This window comes from Lytechinus pictus, chromosome 9, assembly GCF_037042905.1.
Source record: "Lytechinus pictus isolate F3 Inbred chromosome 9, Lp3.0, whole genome shotgun sequence".
In the NCBI taxonomy this organism is placed as follows: Eukaryota; Metazoa; Echinodermata; class Echinoidea; order Temnopleuroida; family Toxopneustidae; genus Lytechinus; species Lytechinus pictus.
In genome coordinates, this window is record NC_087253.1 from 22,534,560 (window position 1) to 22,557,663 (window position 23,104).

Sequence of the window (23,104 nt, forward strand, 5' to 3'; positions counted from 1 at the left end):
ATGGATAATATTCTACTACATGTATCTATTTTAGGGGTCTTTAGATTCTGAAAGGGAGTGGGTGGGGGTCACGGACCACAAACATCCATATTGTTAAGTGTTTGTCTTTGGTGCTTAATCTCTGCATGCATATCATCATCACTATCACCACCATCATCATCCTATCATTTCATCATCATCATTATCACAATCACCACCATCATCATATCACCACCATCATCGACAATATCAGTACACGATGTCACCAACTTACTTTTAATGACCCAAAATACGAATGACACCTCCCATTAAATATCCAATTTTTTATAAATCATTTAATCATTTGGGCATGACATGCCCTATAAGTTTTTAAATGTACAATGCATACACATATAGTAAGTATCAACTTATTTCATGAGCAAAAAATAATGCACACACGTAAGTACAAAATGAGAGAACACAAAGTGCGAGATAATGATCAAAATTGTGAGTGAATATAAACAAATGTGAGAATCACATTTGGTTGAATAATCGATACAGATGCTACATTTTTATAATAAGCATACATTACTCGCCACATGTACAATAGTAAATCATTCATGCGAAGAAGTTACATTAGGTCTTGAGCCATTCACAGGGCCCATAACACAAAACTTTACGATTTGTTGATTTATATGATTGATTGCTCATAATGTAATCAATCGTTAATATGGCCCTACTGTCAATTACCATGCTTTGTGATATAGTCCCCAGATAGATTGCCAATACTTGGATGCAATGAAATTTCTTCATGTCGTCAGGTCTATCTGCATGTATATACCTTAATTGTTTGCCTATTCATATACCTCCCACTGAGAGCAATCATATTTTAGGCACTTTGTTGAAAGTTAGAGACGCATCTTTCCTGCAGGACTCCCGCAAGCAGCTATTCCTTACGAATCATCATAGTCCCACTAGACATGGTGATGGGGACTGAAGGGAAGCTGCAATGAAAAGACGCAAACCATCCCTAAACATGAAGCGGGATTCCTGCCATAGATCTGTACACTGATCCAAATGCACGCATAGTGGCATGTTTGTTCATGCATACTTACTACCCCTGGGATAAACCTGGCACTGGGGAAATATATTACTGGCACAATAAGGGTTAAGAGTTGTAAAAGTTAAGTACAAGCCGCACAAACGCAAATTCTTAAAGACATATGTTCTTCCATGATGGTTTTGTCAATGTCTATGGTGGATTTTGTAAATAGAGGAAAGTGACTTCAAATGATGAGTCTGACCCCTTTCATACTAACGGTCATAATAATTTGTGATCCGGGTCAAGTCCAGGTGAATATCATGGGTCTGATAAGAAAAGAAAAACAAAGCGGAGAGAAAATAGACAATAGTAACAAGACAGTATCTTTTAAACATGTCACTGTCAGAGGAGACAGAAATACTTTCATCTTACCCTTCATATATTTTTTTCCATTACTGACATGTTGTATATTTAGTACAATGTCAGCGAATGGCTCAATAATTGCCAACGGCAATACAATGTCATTTTCTATAGAATAAAGCTATTCCTTACAGTAGAAAGATATATGGTGCTTATCATAATATACATTGCATTGCAATACATACACAGTAAATGTACGTAACCTGCACTAAATATACAGATCACACATAAGCATTTTTACGATTACATAGAAATTACTGAAGCTGTTTTATGATATATAAATACATTTCACTTTCAAAATGAATGTGAACTCTTTAATTTAACCTATACTACGTGCATGTAGAAGGAAGCTTGGAGCTGATTTACCTTAAACAATTTTGGCTGAGGGGGTTATTCAAATGGACCAATTTTCATTCTAAAAATTAGAACTTTCTATGAATTTTTTTATGATTTTGTTTTTCAAATGAAATCATATTTGCAAAAAATTGCAATCAATAACAAATCATTTCTTGCATCACATGTCTTAATATTATGAAACTATTGAAAAGAAATTGAAATATTTTTAGACACCAACATACATGTGACAGCAAATAATGATTAAGATGGGCTTTTTTTAGGATTTCAAAGAATAGATCTTGAGTTGAATTCACAGAAAATATAAACTTACAATAACTTGTTTAATAGAAAGGGTGCTTTTGGCAGAAGATGAGTATTTTTATGGTGAATATGCAAGAAACCCTGACCAATATGTCCAATAAAACTCATGATATTTCATAATCACAAGATGACACATACTATTTCCCCTGGTAAAATAGGAGACAAAATTGATAGTTAATATTTCTTCAACGATTATAATCTGCTTTCATTACCACAGAAATGGAGTAGGCCCTATGTAATATTAATTGTATTGTTCATATTTCACAATCATATGGTACAATTATTGTAAGTACTACATGTAGTATACAGTGAGTGCCTATTCCATGCCCATACCTACATGTATTCCGTTAGGTGCTGTTATAAATGGGTAAAATATCCATTCATGCATTTTATAAATCACATAATACATCATTATTGGGAATCGTGAGAAATTGGTCTACCAGATGTACTAAACACCATGTATAAATTACTGTGTTTCCCTTTCAAAGTAATCACAAATATCATTTACACATTCTAGTTGTCCTGGGAAATCACACATATGTGACCAGCGTCACCAGCCACCCCGAAACCAACAAGTCACTCAAAATTAATTTCAATTGCGCTTGAAAGAGCATATCCTAAGCTTTGAAATCATACAAAACTTGTCAACATTCATCGACTGTAACCCTTGCAAGTACTATAATGCAGAACAAATTCTGCAAGAGCTTCAAGAAGGAAAGAAGGTTTGGAGTTCAGGGTTCACTCAAGCATGAGACGTACACACTTTGCAATGTCAGTGAAACCTTCAAGCAGTCTGGAAAAGATGGAGTACGAAAAACCGTATATCGTCCTTTATTCAACTAAGTATACAACACAAATTTTGACAGTATGAAGAAAGTCTGTTTTTCAGACTGTTTTTCCCATTTTTGCTTTTCGAAGACAGATTTATACTATTTTGGCTATTTTTATAAAGAGAACCTTCCTTTGTGACTGATTGGTTTTGGGGTAACTGGTCACATTCAACTTGTGCTAGGGATTCTACATATTACTCCTTTATTCTCCCCTGCACCTGAAATTCATCGCTAATTTAAATATTTCTTAAAGAAATCAATTCTTACTCACGGCACATGCTATCTTGAAAGTCTCGGGGGAAAAAGTGGCCGACCAAAAGACGGACATTGGTGGCGCATGTTTTATACCGAGAAGTGTTTGTTCTGCGGTGTACAGAGGATTCAAGAACACGGTAAATGTATTGAAAATGCTCGTTAAATGACAAAGAACAACTGGGAGGTCATTGTTGAAAATTGGTGAACCGGAACAGCAGCTTTGTCCTAAGCTCAGAAAGATGACAAAAAATTGCAAATATGTCGTTTGCCCAGAGTCAAGGACTAAACTGCTGTCTAGATAAACCAATTTTGACAAAGACTTCTTGGTTGTTCTTTGTGATGGAGGGCATTTGACAATACATTTTCTATATTCTTGAATCCTTCATACATGTATGTCACTGTGCAAAAACTCCCAATCATAAAGCACACAAACTCAATGGATGAGGATAAAGTTGGTACTAGAAATAGAAAATTTCTTCACATTCACAGACATCATTTTAAACAGGTATTTTTCTTCTTGTAATATAATCTGGTGGTATTACACATGATACATTTTTTTTTTAATTTGGACCCTGCAATTTAAGGGTTTGCGATCAATTGCAAATTAGAGATAGCAAATCAATATTATTGTTGAAAGTACATTCTCTTCACAAGATTGACAAGGAACCAATCAGAGTTTGGCTTTACAAATTTGCAAGTGATCACAAGCCTTTGTGAAACCAGCCCCGATAATGATAATAAACCAAAATTATAAGAACTATCGAATAGACAGTACATGTAAATTCATGAATCATTAAGTACATGTACCTGTACATACATTTCATCTTCTCACATATAGGCATTGATAAAACATGGCAATAATTTTTTTCATAGAGATATAAAATAAATTACATATATAAAAATATATAGACATGACTTGCACCAATGAAAAGCTAGATATAATTTCATTTATACACATGGTACACTGTACCAAAAAAAAACAAAAAGTTCAGCATTTAACAAATTCAAGAATAATCTGTGAAGGTCTTATTTTCAAAGACTTAAGTGCTGCTCGGGAAAGATGGTTAAACAACTACATGTAGCTAGATGTCTTGTTTTCTGCGCCCATAAACAAAGGGAAAATCAAAGAAATTTTTATAGTGTCGGCTTTTGTGAGGAATGTACACTAAATCCCATTTACCGTTTGTCTAATTTCCATTTTGGTTATACCCACTTGATCTAACACCACTTTGTTGTATAATAGATGAATTGTTTATAAACTATTTTTCTAATTTGACACAGTAAAGATTTATAAGTAAATGAAGCGGAAAATTAGTCCAACTGGGCATTAGACTACGTGAGAATTCGGCTAAGTTGGCATAAGCCGAAGTGTCGTGTAAACCAAAAAACTGCACCAAATGGGTTAATTTTTAGCCCATGTGGAATTATCTAAGAAGTAGACCAAAAGCTTGTCCAATGAATATACACCACTTGAAATGGCAAAGCCTCAGATGGAAAGGCAATAATCTCACTATCGATGGGAGGAAAGTGTCTAAGGCTAAGGGTGCAGAAAGTCTTTCACTGTCCGTTACATGTAGCTGGCCCCACTGATATAACTTCATTACAATGTTTTCCAGTTCGTTTTCACAATCTTGTGGTCAGCAAATTAAAATTCCTCCTTTGCGAAAGCTGATGATAGAATATCTATATGAGACAACAATGCAAGGAATATTTTACAACTTACTTTATAAAAGCACAAGAAGTGTGAATTCATATACATGTACATGTAAGAAGGCATGATACACTGTAGCATAACTAACGAAGCAGCATGCCTCACTAGTGGTTCTAGAAACTCATCTATAACAAATTTTTAAGTAGAATTTTAAGTAGCAAAGGCCAGATACATGTACATGAAAGTCACGTTTTGATTATTCATGAGCTTTACGAAACATCCACAGACGTTAACAAAGAGACCCTGTCCACAAGACATTGATGCATTATACAGGTAGGTGTATGTATAAAGTCTGTTGATTTTGGATTGAATAATGACTCGTGTGTTACAAGAGACTTACATTTGATTACATGCCTAAGCCCAAAAATTAAGCATGGTGGGGCATTGCGAGAGAGTTGAGTTGCGACTGATTGCAAGTAACTACAAAATTCCATTCAACTGAAAGATTTTTGTTTGAGTGTGGGACTCAGGTTTGATTTGGAATTGAACATGTTCAAAACTTGTTGGCATTATAAGTCTGTTATCTTCATCATGCTATATCGACGAGGAAAACTTATTCAGTTTTTATCCTCAGAGAGAGAGATGAATAATCTGAGTGACATATCAAACCTGGTGGCTGTTTTATGAAGCTGTTCGTAAATCAAGAGTGACTTTATGAGCGACTGGTGAACCTTTCTCATGCGCTGAATATTCACCAATGAACATTTAATGGTTAACATCATTCACCTCAAGAAAGGATCATCAGTTGCTCTTTACGAACAGCTTGATGAAATGGCCCCTGGTACTGTTAGAGATGAGTGTCACAATTGGCTATCCATAGTTAAACCACAGCTTTAGAGCAGAGTTTGAATTAATATTGGCTATCCATATAGTGTTCAGAATTCACATATAGGGTATTATATATTATATATACAGCAAAATGTTTATATCTCTGTTGAAAGCATTGCTAGTAAAGAGAACAGTCTATTCCCCTTCCAGGGGGGCTGTCGCTATAATTTTGTATCTTCATAACTTGCGGTGTCGGAATCGTCGTCTGCTGTCGCTTGAATCTCCTTGACTCTGATTGGTTGCTGCGGTTGGGCCATGTCTGCTGCCCCCTTTGTTGTCTTTAAGAGCATCTTGTAAGCAATTTCGAATGCCTGACCTAGCGTCATGATGATCTCTGTGGCTAAGTCCTGCAACAACACGATAAATAATTGTTTATGTAAAACAGTTTTACAGTTAGGCTGATTTACCACTGCAACAATAATGAAGAAAAAGAATAGAACAGAAATTTCTTGTAACTTGTATACCGTATGACAAAGATATGATTATAAGTTGATTTACCATTGCAATAATAATGAAGAAAAAGAAAAGAACAGAAATTTCTGGGAACTTGTTATAACCATACCGTATGACAAAGATATGATTATAAGTTTGATTTTACCATTGCAATAATAATGAAGAAACAGAATAGAACAGAAATTTCTTGTAACTTGTTATGACCATACCGTATGACAAAGATATGATTATAAGTTTGATTTTACCGTTGCAATAATAATGAAGAAACAGAATAGAACAGAAATTTCTGGGAACTTGTTATTACCATACCGTATGACAAAGATATGATTATAAGTTTGATTTTACCGTTGCAATAATAATGAAGAAACAGAATAGAACAGAAATTTCTGGGAACTTGTTATTACCATACCATATGACAAAGATATGATTATAAGTTTGATTTTACCATTCAATAAAAATGAAGAAACAGAATAGGACAGAAATTTCTTGTAACTTATTATAACCATACCGTATGAAAAAGATACGATTATAAGTTTGATTTACCATTGCAATAATAATGAAGAAAAAAGAATAGAACATAAATTTCTTATAACTTGTTATAACCAAACCATATGATAAACGTATGATAGTAAGTGTGATTTACCACTGCAATAATAATGAAAAAAAAAGGAAGAAAAAAGGAAAAAAGAAGAGGAAGGAAACATATTGTGTATTGTTATAACATACACTGAAGATGGTTCCACGACATTTGCTCCGGTGACAATTGCTCCGGTGACATTTGCTCCAGTGACAATTGCTCCGATGGAAAATCTGCACGTTACGCCAAACATAAATCCTAACCTCTAAAACTAGATAAACCCTAATCCTAATCTTTACATCATTCTGAAGCACAGTGTATTACAATCCTAACTTTAACCCTATGCCCTTTGAGATATTAAGACCGGAGCAAATGAGGCAGTAGCAAATGTTGTGTCACCATCAAGATACATGTATGATACAAGTCAACAAGTAAAGGTCCTGTCACATTGTTCGGTGCAAGCCTTGCGTGTAACTTGCGGGTGACAATCATTGCTACATTGTACCTGTAGGTAGCCCGCCACTGACAGTATCTACTTTGAGCGTTTTGCTTGGTGAATGTTATCCTATACATTTTCAGCCCAAAGTAACCCTTTAAGAAAAAAGTGAATTAAACTTACCACAGTCTTGACTGTAAAGACATGGCAATATAGCTTCTCATATTGGATATCTTTAGTGATGTACGCAAAGGTTTTAAGATCATTAGAGTCTTGTGCAACGCAAGAGATGTTACAGATCTCATGTTCCGTAATCACCATCTTAGATTTGGAGTCGATGAACTTGACGCCGCCGTAGTTGATGGAGAGCGTGATGGCGGGCATCTTCTGGAGGTGCTGTGCTGATCGTCGCAGCCGCGTGCACGCTTCTCGCGTTGATTCGGTTCCGTGAAGCTCCTTGATGATAGATGACCCAAGGTACTGCGGATGGTGGAGTAAAAGAGCAAACAATAATAGAAATTACAATCCAGGAGCCTGTTTCATTAACAACTGTTGCAACTTTGTCACTATGGTAACGACCATGGTAACAGGGCTCAGCAGCCAATCACATTCAAGGTTACCATAGTATTTGACATAATGACAAAATTGTCATAGTTGGGATTCCTGATGAATTGGGCCCCAGAACTGCCAATAAGGGTCATATTGTCTATTGGTTAGAGCACTGGATTCATGGTTATAAGATTCTGAGCTCAAATCCAAACTCAATCACTACATCCACTTTAACCAAAAAAGGCCCGAGATGAATTTCGATTGTCAATAAGATCAGCAACTACATGTATGATAAATCAGACATGAAATATTTCCTGTGTAATTGGTTACATGGTCTTGGTGTTAAAATGTGGCGGAAAGCTACACTGCTGAAGTAATATGTCCTTACAACAACAGAAACAGAAAACTACAGAAGTTCAAATTAGTTATCCATAAGCTTAAAATTCATAATTTTGTCATTAAAATTATTAATTACTTTTTATGATTTAATTAATTTCCTGGAAAGCACCATGCAGCATTTGCTAATACATGTAAATATTACACAGAAATTAGTCAAGCATCGTAGTAATGGTCTGATCAAGAATAAAAAAAAACAACCTTATAGTTAAAAAGTTCAAGCATTTTGAAAAGGGGAAACTTACATGTACATGTAAATATGGCATGTTTTGAGCTGATGATTTAATAGAACGTACCCAGAATTGCCAATCTGATAACCTAAGATACTTACAGATGATGTATAATTGCAGCATCCCTTTATCAATGCATCAGGTGGGTGCATCCATTGTGATCCGGGGGTGTCACCCTGCTTCTTCTCTGGATGGACTCCGTTCCCCTTCTCCTCCTCCTCCCCTCCCTCTTTCTTTTTACTTTCAACCATCCCTCTCTCATTAGTCCTTTTAAAGCTCGCACAATCGCCGTTCTGGCGCGCATACTGTTCCGTGGTCTCTATTAGAGTTCTGAATTCCTCCTCCTCGGAGGGATGAAGGGCTCCCTCTTCCGGTATCGTTGAGGAAGTGGAGTTTCTTGTCGGAGATGCTACCTCCTTAGAATAGTCTTTAAAGAGATCGATATCCAACGACGATGACTGACTCGTGTGACGTTTGATTTCCTCTCTCTCTTCGGGTCCGACAAAAGATTCAATCTGTAACTCCTGTTGATAGTAAGTAAGGAAATTAGAAATAGAAGTTAGTTTATAGTTTCAAAATACATTCAACATTTCACATGGAATAAATTTGTTCCATATAAATATGAAATATACAAAGTACTAAGTGAATAAATGATTACAAAATCAGTTCAATCATCAAACAGCATTCATGAAATAGAGTCAACATGTACATGTATCTGTTGTAATATAATGTGCCCATCTACAGTGTATGCAAAATATAGCAATCAAACCCTTTACCAATTTCTTCCATTTTACTTGTAAATATAATTTCATGGAAACTCCTCTTTCACCACTCGAAGTGATCTATTATTTTAGAAGGGGAATAAGATAAGCCTAAGAAATACATCATTATTCATTATTGTTCAATTTAATTGATGGAGACTAATTTTCTGAAGATCATTTCAACACAGTTGTAGAAATAGTTGCAATATTACTCCACTAATGCGTCAAGCAGCTTTCCTGTTTCTAAGAAGTGATGTACTACAAGAAGCAAGCTTTTAACACAAATTAAATAACAGATGCCGATTAATAATCAAAGGTCTATATATCATTAATCATTTTGTGTTTCAAACACGTGATTAGTTTTAAAGTTGACCACACTGATAAGAAAATACAGTCGGTCCCACAATGAAGAAAACATGTATGGAAATAAATATCATAATTGTTAATATTGTTTTGATTAAAAAATTGATATCAATAGTAAGAGTGAAATGTCTTCATTGATTTGGCACCAAATTCATACTTTAGTGAATCGTTCCCGCATTGTAGATTATAATCAACAGAAACTGTGGTAAAACAGAAAGGATTAGCACAGAAACTGTTGTATAATTCTGAATCCATATTAGAAATGAGTGAACTCAACTTTTAGGAGAACAGAAGATACGCTAATGAGTCATCCTTTCATTACAGTAGGGTGTCATACATGTATTGTTAACAAATCTTAAGCCATTTTTTCCTGCGCAACTTGGTTTTAACATCAAAACTGGAAATTCTTCTTGCTCGTTTATGCGTGATTCATACATGGTAATTGGTAGGTAAATGTATCAAAATGAAGAAGGAAACTGAACTTCATGATGATGAGGCGGATAAAAGACCAGTTGACGAGTTACAGGCATACATGTACATGTATGTCCTTCTCAACATTCATCTTGGGCGACTCATTGTTAACTTTGGCGTGCTAGGTCATAGATTATCATTTGTATTAATAACTTAAAGGAGACAATATTGTACAAATAAAGAAGCTACTGAATATATATATATATATATACATATATAAAGCTTCAATACTACAATATACACATTGCACACTATACAAAACATAACTTGTTAGAAAACTAACTAGCTTTCAAGTTAGATGAGCATTTACAAATTTTAGTGCTAAATATGGGTTTTAAAAGTGAATGTATTTATCGATATAATGAAGGTCCCCAAAATTAAACTGTTATAGGATTCACTAAAAAATACAAAAAATATATCAATGGTAAAGTTAAATCTTAAAGAAACACTGAAAATACATGGAGTCCTTCTAATATCTACATGTATCTACATATTCAAAGTGAATATAAATAGATGCAATCAGTCAGACTGCAGGTCCCAAGAAAGTGGCTTCTTTCATCCAAGTGATATTCATGACTTGAGATGTTTTGCATATTTAATGAGCTTGATGCGGACCAAAACACCTCTTTTCATTCGGTCATTGCTGCTCTAATTATGCATCGAATTTCATGAATTTGGTACCATTGTAAAGAAAAAGAATCATTCTTTCAGGTCATGTGTTTGGATTTATTCAAAGATTTTGTAATATAGGTTAAAATTTTGACCTAAAATATGCTACAAAATAAATATTTTCACCTGACAAAAGCTGCTATTTTCACACTTTATTTTTGTTTGAGCCCAAATGATTTTTATATCATGATAAAGCTGAATATGTATGCTTTAAAATGATATAGGTTTCAAAATCAGAATTGGTTTAATCGGGTCAAGATCACACTTTTCATTTGCCAAGTACATAAAGCAGCTTGAAAACAAGTAGACTGCACTCTGATTGGTCAAAAAGACCACACAATGGCAAATTCCAACGGTTCCAGTGCCTGGGTTCGTGGGAAGGTCACACTTCCCATGTGGTAATCTCCTCAAATACCCCGCGCCTGTTGTTCTGTGAACCTTATCCAGCCAATCAGAACTCTGGATTTCATGCAAGTACAAAATTTCAGAAATCTCGTCTTGTACCTTGGTGGGAAAAGTGTGATCTTGACCCGATTAAAAGGTGCCGCATATCAAGAGTGGCATTGTGAGAAAGTACAGAAGTTCAGCTTTAAGGTGATATAGATATCATTGAGGCTCAAAATAAAAAGTTTTGCACAATTTGCAAAAGAAAACAGAGGAAGAAAATTCAGTTTTGAGGCACAATTTCAGGCCAGAAATTTACTTGTTTAACAAAATATTGTATACAAAATAAATGACCAATATGAAAGAGTAACTTTTACTCTATCTGATGGTGCAATAATATTTCATTTAACTTGAGGTTAAAACAGGTAAATTCTTAGAGAAAGAAAATCTCACGAATCACGAGATTTTGCAAGGAGGATTCAGCCACGAGATGATTTGGATGAATCTGGCCTTTTTGCTCATTACATGTAGCATAGGGACCTGCGGTCTGACTGCAATATAATGAATTGATCATGTACATACATGTATATGTTATATGTATGGGACACAACATAAGCTGCGCACTATTACAGCAAAATAGAAAATGGACTAAATGAACTAAAAAGTCAACCACAAATGCAACTAATCTAATATTATTATGAAAATCCAGATAAATGAATTTATTCAAATATGAGTATCCAAACCAAAGACTGTGAAAAGTTGGAGAGTTAATATCCTGCTCACATTGGAGAAAATTGAATATTGTGCGGACCACGTAATATTACGTGCTTACAACACTGTCCGATTTAAGTGTCAGCATCGCGCTGTAATACCCCTATGGTGGAAATAGCACAGGATTATCAAAACTGCGGATTTGGACAACAGATGGCGCTATAACGAGAAATTCTCGGGACTTCCCTGTGATTTATAGAAGCTCTATGTAGTGAGTTTTGAGTGTGTATTAAAATTTGCTCAGCACAGAGGGGTTGTATACACATTATGTCAGTCAGCAGTCAAGTGGTTAAGAGGGTTTTACTCGATCAATCTGTTAGTCACACATCATTCTAACAATACAAGTAATTAACCTGTTGGTTACTGAATTCTGTAATTTCCATAGACGGGGATCTCCCGGTTCCAGAATGCGAATGTTTAACCGGGTTCTGTGATTCCCATAGACTTTGTACAGGGATCACACTGTTTAAGTAGGTGATGGGTTTATGTCAAGGTTTTATATCTCTTTCATGAATTTACATGTATGATGTAAAACAACTGTAGGTGATTGAATATCTACAAATATTTATACACCTAGTAGCCAAAAAGTCATGTAATGTTTTCTAATACGTTGAAATGTACATACATGTGTATTTGTACAACGAATGAGTCAACATAATTGTTAATTTATTATCAGTCAACTATTTGGGCTAGTATTCTGTTATCACAGCGCAACAGCACACAGGATTCATACAAGCTTTCTCCTTTTTCCCCTCTTATTAGATTTTGATTTTGTTTTTGTTCTTTTTATTTGATTTTCTTTGGTTTTTATTTTTTTTGGGGAGGGGTCTAGTGGCTAATTCATTAGATCAAATCAAGAAATTTGAATCAGTAAAAGCAAATATATTCATACAATTATGATATTTGCTTAAAATCACAATTGGTTTTGAAATTGTGCACAAAATAACATTTTTGAGCAATTTTGGCCCAAATGTCAAGCATGTACAAGATTATGCATATCTTTGAAGCTGCGTACTCGGGCATTGTAAATCACTAAAACGTTAGTCCTTAATATTTCATCAATCAACAAGCTTTGTGTGACAGGGAAAGTTCAATGTAACCTGAAAGAACCGTCATAATATTTCTCACACCTGGGCCCCGTCTTACAAAGAGTTACGATTGATGCGATCAATCGTGACTCTTTGGAAATCCATCAATGTCATAATTTTTTGTACGAAAAATTTGCACAACGTCCTTTGTATGCAAAGAGAAGCACAGTGAATTTTCAAGAAAACAATTAATGCATGAATATACATCACAGCTAGAAAATATTTTTAACAAACATGCGTAATAGCTGTTGACGTTGCTGGCCGTCCATAGTTGCGATTGATCGGATCAATCGTAACTCTTTGTGAGACGGGGCCCAGGTTTGAAATATGATAATATGTACAGCAGAATTAATCAAATGGTTCCTGATGCAGTCTTGAAAGGATTTCATAGAAAAAATTAACTCTTTAGAGTTGCACCCTAAATATCAATTGCAAACCAGTAACAATGAATGCGGATGGGATTCAACAGTTTGTTTAAATTTTGACTAAGGGGGAGGGGGAATTCTTTCAGCTTGTATGAATCCTGCCTGCCTGGCATTGCTAGCATGTAGCCTACACCAGTTAAATGATTATGTTAGTATTCTCCGGAGTATACAAAGCTTCCAAATCAGCGTCAATGATGTTCATTTTATCTTGCCTTTACCGGAGCAGCCACCCTTGGTACAACCGGGATGTCTCTGGACTTGGAGCTACCGCGATCCGTCGACTTCCGAGGTCGGATCACCTTCTCACTGGATCTGGAGCTGGTGGGGCTGGTTAAGACCTTTCTCGCGAGGGATCTAGCTTTGGATTTGATGCTCTCGCGGTTCGAGAGGGAGGGCTTTACAGCGGAGGTGTGACGGGGTGGTGGCGGTGGTGGCAGTGGTGGTGGTGGAAGCGGTGGAGGTGACAGTGTCGGGACTGGCTCACAAGACGACAGAAGGTTTTCACAGGAAGAAGGGAATTTGTGTTTGGGTGGTCTTACCAAGTCTTCGCTGCAGGTGAGGTCCAGGGAGTGAGGTCGGCTGATCTCGATGTCGATGGTGCTGCTGTGTCGACTCCGTCGTCGGTCACCAAGCGATGCGAGGATCCTCTTTCTGTGGCCGAGCATAGGTACTTCAAGGACCTGTAATGATGCGCAATCAGGATAGATTTAGAAGCAAACTTTAATGAAGCTTAGTTCAGGAGAGATAAATTTGCTTGCAGCTAAAGCTAATTGGCAAGAAAGCCTTATATTGTCGTTTAAGAAAATATCCACGAGAAAGATCATATTTTATGATAATGATGCATTTAAGAAGCTAGAGTATTAAAAATAAATATTTTATTCTGTATGATTATGCCCGTGCAATAGCAGACCTAATCGCACGATCTGCCAAAATGGTAAATTCCCCTAAGACTTATGTACAAAGCTTGCTGTGCAATATTGCACCATATTGCAATGTTACTTGAATAATCATAATGGATAGGATAACTGTTGGGTGCTCTTATATCATGTAAAATTTTCTGTATTTGTACAGTCATGTATATGTGTTGGGAGGATGGGGGGGACCAAGAAAAGGGAAAATTACATTTGGCATCTGTTCTATACTTACATTTTCTAGTTCAAACTCCCATAGCTCTAATGCTCTATCCATCGTAGTGATGCTATTTTCAAGAAAATTTGTGATGTAATCACTGAGGAGTAGACTCCGCAGCCAATCAGAGACGGACGCAGGCTTGGGTGTGAACTCCGGACCAGGACCTAAAGGAGCGTTAGTGTGATTGAAAAAATGAATAACATATTGAAACAATTAAATTTTTTAGAAATAAATTCAAGGAGGAATGATAGCTCAGTGGGTAGATTGGAGTTATTTCTCAGGATTACGGTGACCCAGGCTCGATTGCTACTTGTAAAATAAAGAAGAAATGAGGAAAGAGAGACAAAACAAAACAGAGAGTAAAATTAACAACAAAGCCACTTATGTTATGTAGCTGTTATGTAATTTGTTATAATATATCATTTGTATTTGTTAAACTGTATTTAATGAATGTACCTTGAAATGACCAATAAAACATCATTTAAATACAAAAAAAAAACAAAGCGAATTTGAGGCAACAATTGAAATTGGGGTGAAAATAGAAAGGAAGAAGACTGGAATATCAAAATTCATAGACAGAGACGAACTAAAATAGCCTGTCTAGTATTTGGCATCAATGGTGACCTCATCAATGGTGACCTCAATAAAAACAACTGCTATAAGTGTCTGCAATTCTCTGGTAAAATCCCATTTGGGGCCTTAACGATCACACGATTTAAACCAAACAATGTACACGAATCACATTATTTTGTAGTGATTTTTCCACTCTAAAGCTACTGAATGAAATGCTAATGATCCTCAGCAACTTGGCACATACACATAATAGACAATGAGTAAATTAAATGTATTAAGACAAAAAAATATACCTTCAAGCATTATTGTACACAAGGTCAGATAGCTCAGGCTCAAGGTAAGTTATTATAAGACTGGCTAATATAACAATTGGTGTTAGTTTGCTCCGCTTTAAAACTCTTGTTGTTTTTTCTAATTTAAAGCCAGATTACCTATTGGTTTCATGATGGGTAAACATCTCGTAGCTTCTAGGATCATTTTCCGATGAATCTCTTCTACAATGCCAATATCCATCAAATCTTGCTCTTCAATAATACTCCCACCCTGTAACGATAAGAACAATCATTTTATTTGGCACAAAAGTGATATTAAGAACAGTAATAACAACTCAAATGATGATGCTAATACCAATTATTAATGTTTATAATTAATAACTAATGTTGAAGATAAAACAGATATGATGATAATTGATATACAGGTACAATAATGAAGCCCTAAATCTTGTTATTTTTATGATTGATTAATTTTTCACTATGCTTGAATTCATTTGTACAATTCATCATCATGGATATAGGCCAAAATTTTGATATATATTTGTGTTATTATGTTGATTATTTTGTATTTATTTTCATGATCTGTTTATGTATGCATGTAAAGTAAAGGAATTTACACCAATTTTTTTTTAATGCATCCATGTCAAAACTTCTATTTCATATTGAATTTCACTATCATACAAGTTTCCTTTCATTTGATAATGCATGTATGAATGAGTGAACTACTTACAATAAAATCAAGATGATCAAATCCGTTTGCAATGAGCATGTTTTCATACTGGCCAAGATTCAGACTGTCCAACCATGCACCAATACTCTGAGGTCTTCCTGGACCTGCGATAATTATAACAAAAAAAATTACAGAAAAATAGATTTCCTGAGGTTAATAAGGAACACCTCCTCTGACCCCCTAAACTTTTCCTAGTCCCCTCCGAACTTCCATGATAATTGAGACAAAGAAAGAGACAAATTGTATGAACCATTCACTTTTCTAATTCGTCCCCTTTCCCCTCACTTTTCCAATTGCCCTATAAAAACTATCATGGAGGGGTGGGGCAGATTGTATTACCCCCCCCCCCCACTTCTCCCTTTCCCCATTTTTTCTTCACCCCCCCCCTCTACTTTTATTGGGACATACAGTGTACAGAAGGAAAGAGATATATTGTATATAACCTTTTTTATTCTACTGACAGTAATTTATATGTAACTTTTCACAGCAGCTATGGATTAATTTTAAGTCCTTGTAATATTAAGCATTGGAGAGAGGGAGAAAAAAATATTATATTGCAGCCACCTTTTTAAAGGGAAATGAAACCTTTGGAACAAGTTGGCTTGTGTCAAAACAGAAAAATCAAAGAATAAGAACAAAGAAAGTTTGAGAAAAATCAGACAAATAATGAGAAAGTTATGAGCATTTGAATATTGCAATCAGTAATGCTATGGAGATCCTCCCATTGGCAAGGATGTGTGATGTCACATGTAAACAACTCTCCCTTCGATCGACTATAAAATACCCCCAAAATGTCTCTTTTTGCTTTTTCTTATGGTGATACAGACTCTTTATCCATGATGTATTCTTTAGAAATCTGTATTACATGCTCTCCTATAGAAAGAACACATGATCTTCTGATAGATGTGATAAAAGAGGCAATTTTAAGTGAAATATATACTAAAGTAATGGGGAGAGTTGTTCACAAGTGACATCACACATCTTGTTTCGCATTGCCAATAGAAGGATCTCCATAGCAATAGTGATCGCAATATTCAAATGCTCATAACTTTTTCATTATTTGTCTGATTTTTCTCAAACTTTCGTTGATCTGTTTCTTTGATTTTTTCTATTTTCACACAAGCTATCTTGTTACAAAGGTTTCATTCTCCTTTAACCTCCTTCCATCCTCACCTTTCATAAGGACAGATGAAAAATAGATAGAAAGATTGTCTTACCTTCAAACATCTTTTCAAAGTCTTGTTGGTAGTCTCGCACATAGACAGACTCTCGTACTAAGCCTGCCCCAAATGAGTTCATTATACTCTCGATCTAAATAAAAACAAAATCATACAAAATAATTTGTTAAATACAAAACATGAATTCATCTTTGAAACAAAGAAATTATGTGATTTGAAATTGTTACAATGTAAGCGAAATATTGCGGAGTGGTTTTAGAAGCAAACATCTTCCCCTAATCAGTTATATTGGGAGGAGAGACCTGTGGGTCATCGTGATTCAGTTTGCTTTTCGCATCCAAGGTACATACAGGTGATGCAAAACAAATAATAATGATAATAATACTATCATGTTATGCTATAATACCTAAAAGATAATGGGATTATAAAATTATTTATTCAATTCTGGTTTGAATATAATTACCTACAATCAATATCTTCAACACTGTCATTCAGAATAATATTCTATTATATTATCATCACCATCATCATCATCATCACTATCTTCATCCTCATCATCCTCATCATCACCATCATCATCCTTATCGTCATCACCATCATCATCATCCTCATCATCATCATCCTTATCATCATCATCACCATCATCATCATCCTTATCATCATCATCACCATCATCATCCTTATCGTCATCATCATCATCCTTATCGTCATCACCATCATCATCACCATCATCATCATCCTTATCATCATCATCACCATCATCATCATCCTTATCATCATCATCACCGTCATCATCCTTATCGTCATCATTACAATCACCATCATTATCATTATCATCACCATCATCCTCATCATCATCATCATCATCTTCATCATCACTATCTTCCTCATCATCATCATCAAAATCATCATCTTCATCACCATCATCATCTTCATCATCATCACCATCATCATCATCACTATCTTCATCCTCATCATCCTCATCATCATCCTCATCATCATCATCTTCATCACCATCATAATCATCATCAAAATCATCAACACTATCATCATCGTCACCATCATCATCATCATCAAAATCGTCATCATCTTCATCAAAATCCTCATCACCACCACCATCATCATCATCCTTATCATTATCATTACAATTACCATCATCATCATCACCACTATCTCCATCATCATTATCATCATCATCATCAACATCATCATCATCTTCATCACCATCATCATCCTCATCATCCTTATCGTCATTACAATTACCATCATCATCACAATTACCATCATCATCATCACCACTATCTTCATCATCACCATCATCACCCTCATCATCATCCTTATCGCCATCATTACAATCACCATCATCGTCGTCATCATCATCATCGTCATCATAACTAACCTGATCCCATTCTGATGAATCATCTAAATTTCCTACGACGGACTCGTCCCCCTTTGCCTTCCCAAGCCCATCGCTCAACGTCCCATTCATCACCGACATCCTGCCAGCAAGGGCGCCAGAGCGCTCGATGCCCGGGTAGAGGCGTGAGAATCGATCTTGTTGTGACAAGGAGAAGGTACGGCTACCACGGTTTGAACCATATATTAAACCTGAAAATGTCCAGAAAAAGGTAAAGAAAATATATTAATAAATGATTACTAATAGATGATTTCATATTATTTTGGCATTTCGTACATTTACATTTCATGTACAAATTAATTTTTATTCATCTAGTTGAATGGAGTTGACAGACTAAATTGAATAGACATCACAGACGCAAATACAAAAACTACAAATCAAACAGTGATGTCTATCAATCAAAAAAAATATTGATTTTGATCTGTCAGTCTGTCAAGCAAGTATTCTTGCAGCATTTTCCTTCTTCCTATTATGTATATCACACGTAGTGTGTGACACCGTAGATCATTTGAATAAGGCAAAACACTGATTTAGCAAAAAGAAATTTCACCACTGGCTTCATCCCAAATAAATGGGACACAGTGATTTCTGTCTTGGAATTCAAGAATGATGTGGGGTAGTATACTATGAAAAGCCTCATCAAATTCATCAGGCGTTTCAATGAATGTCATTTATGGTGACATGTACATGTACACTGTACAAGTCAAGATCATCAGTAGTAGAGCGGATAAGCTCCAAAAATCACAACAATTGTGCAAATTTTGACTAAAGCATGAAACTTTCACAAGTATTAGTATACGCCGTAAGATTTATTTTAAAGATGGGAGGTAAATTCATACATGCCATTTTCGGCCGATGCCATGGCAACGGACCAATTGGAACTATCTTGGTGATCTTGAATATTTCTAAATTTTATATGAATTCAATTGGGAGCTTGAAAATTATCATTTTGGTCATCTATATCATGTTTATTTACCATTTCATGGGAATGTATGTTACTTTTGAAAAATTAATATGTTGCCATGGCAACGGCCGAAAATGGCATTTATAAATTTACCTCCCATCTTTAAAATAAATCTTACGGCGTATACTAATACTTGTGAAAGTTTCTTGCTTTAGTCATAATTTGCACAATTGTTTGGCTTATCCGCTCTACAGGGAGTTTTGGGACAAGTAAACAAGAGCATTGTCAAAGTCCAATGATCATGCATGCTAATGTACTTGAGTGCCACTGTGGACTATAAAAGACGCATTATCTTTACGTTCAATCACACTTCAACTTGACGCATACAGCTATGAAAAGTCAGCTTGAGATATCATACACATGTAAAAACAAGCGCGCGGTCACGGTTTACACATTGTCCCGTGAACAAGAACTCTTTCCATTCATTTTTGTCCTTAGGGAAATTTGTACGGGGATTTTATATGACCAAGGGCAAGACCAGGATTTTCTTAATGGGGCTATTTTCAAAATGGGGGGCATTTTTGTACAGAAAACATTAACAAGTCCCCCCCCCCCTCCAACAAAGGATTTTCACTCCCTTGCCTGTGCACGATATATTCCCCTAACAAATATTTGTTATGGCTCTCAAAAGGGGGGGGGGGCATGGTCTGGATGTACCCTACCTGGATCCGACACTCTATATGACATATTAAAAACATGACTAAAAAGATAACATGATTTAAAATTACATTAAGAAAAGACTAGTAGTCTATGGGACTTTTCACACGTGAATCTTGAAACATCATTGTAATGATTGCAATTCGCCTTTAGAATCATCGGACCTTTCACACACTCACTCGAAAACTGTGATTTGAATGGAATGGACCTGGAATTCACCTCTGGAGGAGAATTTGAATTTGTGACTGTGATGCGTGTTCGTGATTCTAATCATGTTTGGTTTCACACGTGCCAAAAATTTGTCATTAGCCTTATTTTTAACTGGAATCATCATTTAAATTTTTTTTTTTTTGAAAGGGTGGTATGTCAAAGTGCGCATCTGAAAGTTCCTCAAGTCCATTCCCTCACGATAGTCTACTGCTATTCATTTAAAAAAAAACATGTTTTCTGCATACAATCTGCCACTTGCCCTACATTGCACATAGTCTGCAGGCAAAGACCCTTGTTTTCGCACTTCCCATAATGCAGAGTCTGAAGTAGTGAGACTAGATATTCACTATGTACTGTGTCTGGCTCTATCCTATTTGACAAAGACAGAGCCTTTGGCATCTAGTCTTTAGATACTCTAGACCTGTTATTGGTTAAAATGTCATATACTGTATGAGTCTGTGCTTGCAAACTATTTGCACACTCCATCTACAGTACTGCTCACTATAGGTATGGTGTGGTTTAATTTCTTAATCCTAGGGGATTACCCTTAATTATTGGCAATGATGTACGCACCTTCTTTGGCCTCATATGACCTAATAGAATGTGTAGAACAGTACAGGTGCGCTCATACGGGTCCATTAGATCACCAAAAAAATACCTGTTATTTTGCCAGTGTTGAAGGAAGACCTGCATGGACTTGTTGCATAAAAGTAACTTTGCCATTGTATGGTAGATACTATGGTAACGATGCTCATCAATCAACATTAAGGACTCTATGAAAGCTACCATGGGATGGCAAAGTTACGATAACAGTAACTTATATGCAAAAATTACTGTAACTCTGTATTCTTTATGTATTAAAAATGCTGAATAAATGATATTAATAGTAAAAAAATAAACTCTCTGCTTGTAGGCCGCATAAGAAAGACAAGATAAGGCAAAAACATAGTCTGTGCACAAGTACAACAAGGATTAAAAATTACTCCTATAATAGACTGATGTGGAATCAGAATCCATGAATGATTGAAAAAATATCATACCATTATAGATTCTTTGTATTAAAGTGCATGTATCCAAGTGCAGAGCCCATGTACCAATGCAAAGCTTTACAGAGAGACAGAGATGTTCCAACTGGGTTTGATTTTGACAGCAAGTTCAACATCGACACCATCACACGATAATCACTACCGTCTGTCACATTTGACTCCGATAATTCCAGTAATCCAATCAAAGACAAAAATCAAATGAACATTTGAACCTCTACCAATGTACTCCAATCACTAGGCAACTTCAACTGATGTGCGAATCAACTCGAAAAGAACATGGGAACAAAATTGGACTGCGAGTGCATTATAAGAGGGAAGCTACTGTGTAATAACCACTTCCTAAATTCCGTTAAAAAGCCACCAACATTATTGCACGCTTCACGTCTGTTTTCGAAGAGCATGTATTGACACAGCTTTGAGAATTTACACAAGAGACATGTTCAATGATCAAAGGTTGAAAAATGAATAATTAGGATAAGCCAGACTGATGGATTGATGACTGTTGGGGAAAATTCTCTCAATGATACGCATTCACACCTCTCAAATCTTGAAAATACCTGGTATTTTGCCCATAAATAACCTTGCAACACAGCAATTTCTTAACCCTGGACTATTATAAACTATATATTATTGCCAACACCATACTATTATTTTCCCTTTTGCAGGGGCTACATTTTCTGCCTAACTCCGACTGAGGATATACTTATTGTTCTTACACAAAATTCAGTATACCGCAATTAAGGAAAATACCCCAAAACTAATACGTACTTTTCAAGATGACAAGAACATTGCAATCTCATGACTTTCTATAAGGTTACCTGGGGACCCTTTCACGGAAGTTGTCAGCACTGAAAAGATGTCTTTCTCCGACAGTTACCATAGTAACAGTCAGAGGCCGCTTCTCAGCCAATCAAAAGCAAGGATTTCACTGAAATAGTCAGCACTGACAATTTAGATGAAACACCCCCCCCCCCCCCCCAGGATAGTTGCTGAGTGAAAGCTAAGAATGAGAATTATTCGGCTGGGGCAAGTTTGTAATGAATGACTCAGGTATTAAACGGGAGGACTGATCAGGTTCTCCTATATTTACAAGTATTTTCTGACTGAGCTGGTGTGAACACACCCAAATCATTTCATTTTCAGAGGTAGAATAAGTGTTTGCAAACATATCAGATAAAATAAAAACAAAGTTCACAATTTGTTTGCTCTGCTATTTCATGCATATAAGAGAGATATAAATTAGCATATTGGTACATGTATACTACATGCACATCTATAAACAGATTGATGTATTTGAATTAAAATAAATTTCTTGTCGACAGTCTTTAACATCAGGAAAATAACTGGGAAGGGGGGGGGGCTTGCATTTAAGGTTATGCTGCATTTCATGTACATGTTTGTGTACATCATGTAGATGTTGGCCAAGTAAGACTTGGTGTCTGAAGTATATCATAAAACAATCCAGCAATATAAAAGTCTGCACCACAGACTATCAAAAACTGGGGAAAGTTGCATTGACACCTTGCTTCTCCTCGGACATGAAAATTCATGAACCCCAAGTGGACGTCGGTTGACCTGCAGGAATACACTGACAAGGCTCTACGTGTACGAGGCAACAGCTCCCTCGCTTGGCCCCCGGGTTATAAAACCCA

General features: G+C 35.8%; 1 protein-coding gene across 3 annotated transcripts; it reads right to left on the minus strand.

The window, feature by feature from the left end:
* Positions 1–294: 294 nt before the first annotated feature.
* Positions 295–21,837, minus strand: LOC129268120 (ankyrin repeat and sterile alpha motif domain-containing protein 1B-like). 3 transcript variants are annotated; one of them, XM_064104939.1, is made up of 10 exons: positions 21,447–21,837; positions 18,558–18,766; positions 17,198–17,291; positions 15,981–16,084; positions 15,410–15,521; positions 14,421–14,569; positions 13,814–13,954; positions 8,444–8,866; positions 7,351–7,647; positions 295–6,048 (listed from the first exon to the last, which is right to left on the minus strand). In XM_064104939.1, the coding sequence occupies exons 2-10, from the start codon at positions 18,654–18,656 to the stop codon at positions 5,863–5,865; spliced, it is 1,605 nt and encodes a 534-aa protein (XP_063961009.1). In that variant the 5' UTR covers positions 18,657–18,766; positions 21,447–21,837; the 3' UTR covers positions 295–5,862. The 3 variants fall into 3 exon arrangements, with proteins under 3 accessions (XP_063961009.1, XP_063961007.1, XP_063961008.1); XM_064104937.1 differs by having other exon boundaries at positions 13,487–13,954; positions 21,447–21,697; XM_064104938.1 differs by lacking the exon at positions 21,447–21,837 and having other exon boundaries at positions 13,493–13,954; positions 18,558–18,769.
* Positions 21,838–23,104: the final 1,267 nt, after the last annotated feature.

Bases quoted from the DNA above. Each gene is read 5' to 3' on its own strand.
- LOC129268120 (XM_064104937.1), bottom strand. From the start codon at position 18,656: ATGTCGGTGATGAATGGGACGTTGAGCGATGGGCTTGGGAAGGCAAAG. The intron at 13,955-14,420 runs GTAAGTATAGAA...GCATCATTACAG, and splicing joins GGGAGTTTGAACTAGAAAAT to GTCCTTGAAGTACCTATGCT. The intron at 7,648-8,443 runs GTAAGTATCTTA...CACCATCCGCAG, and splicing joins GCTGCAATTATACATCATCT to TACCTTGGGTCATCTATCAT.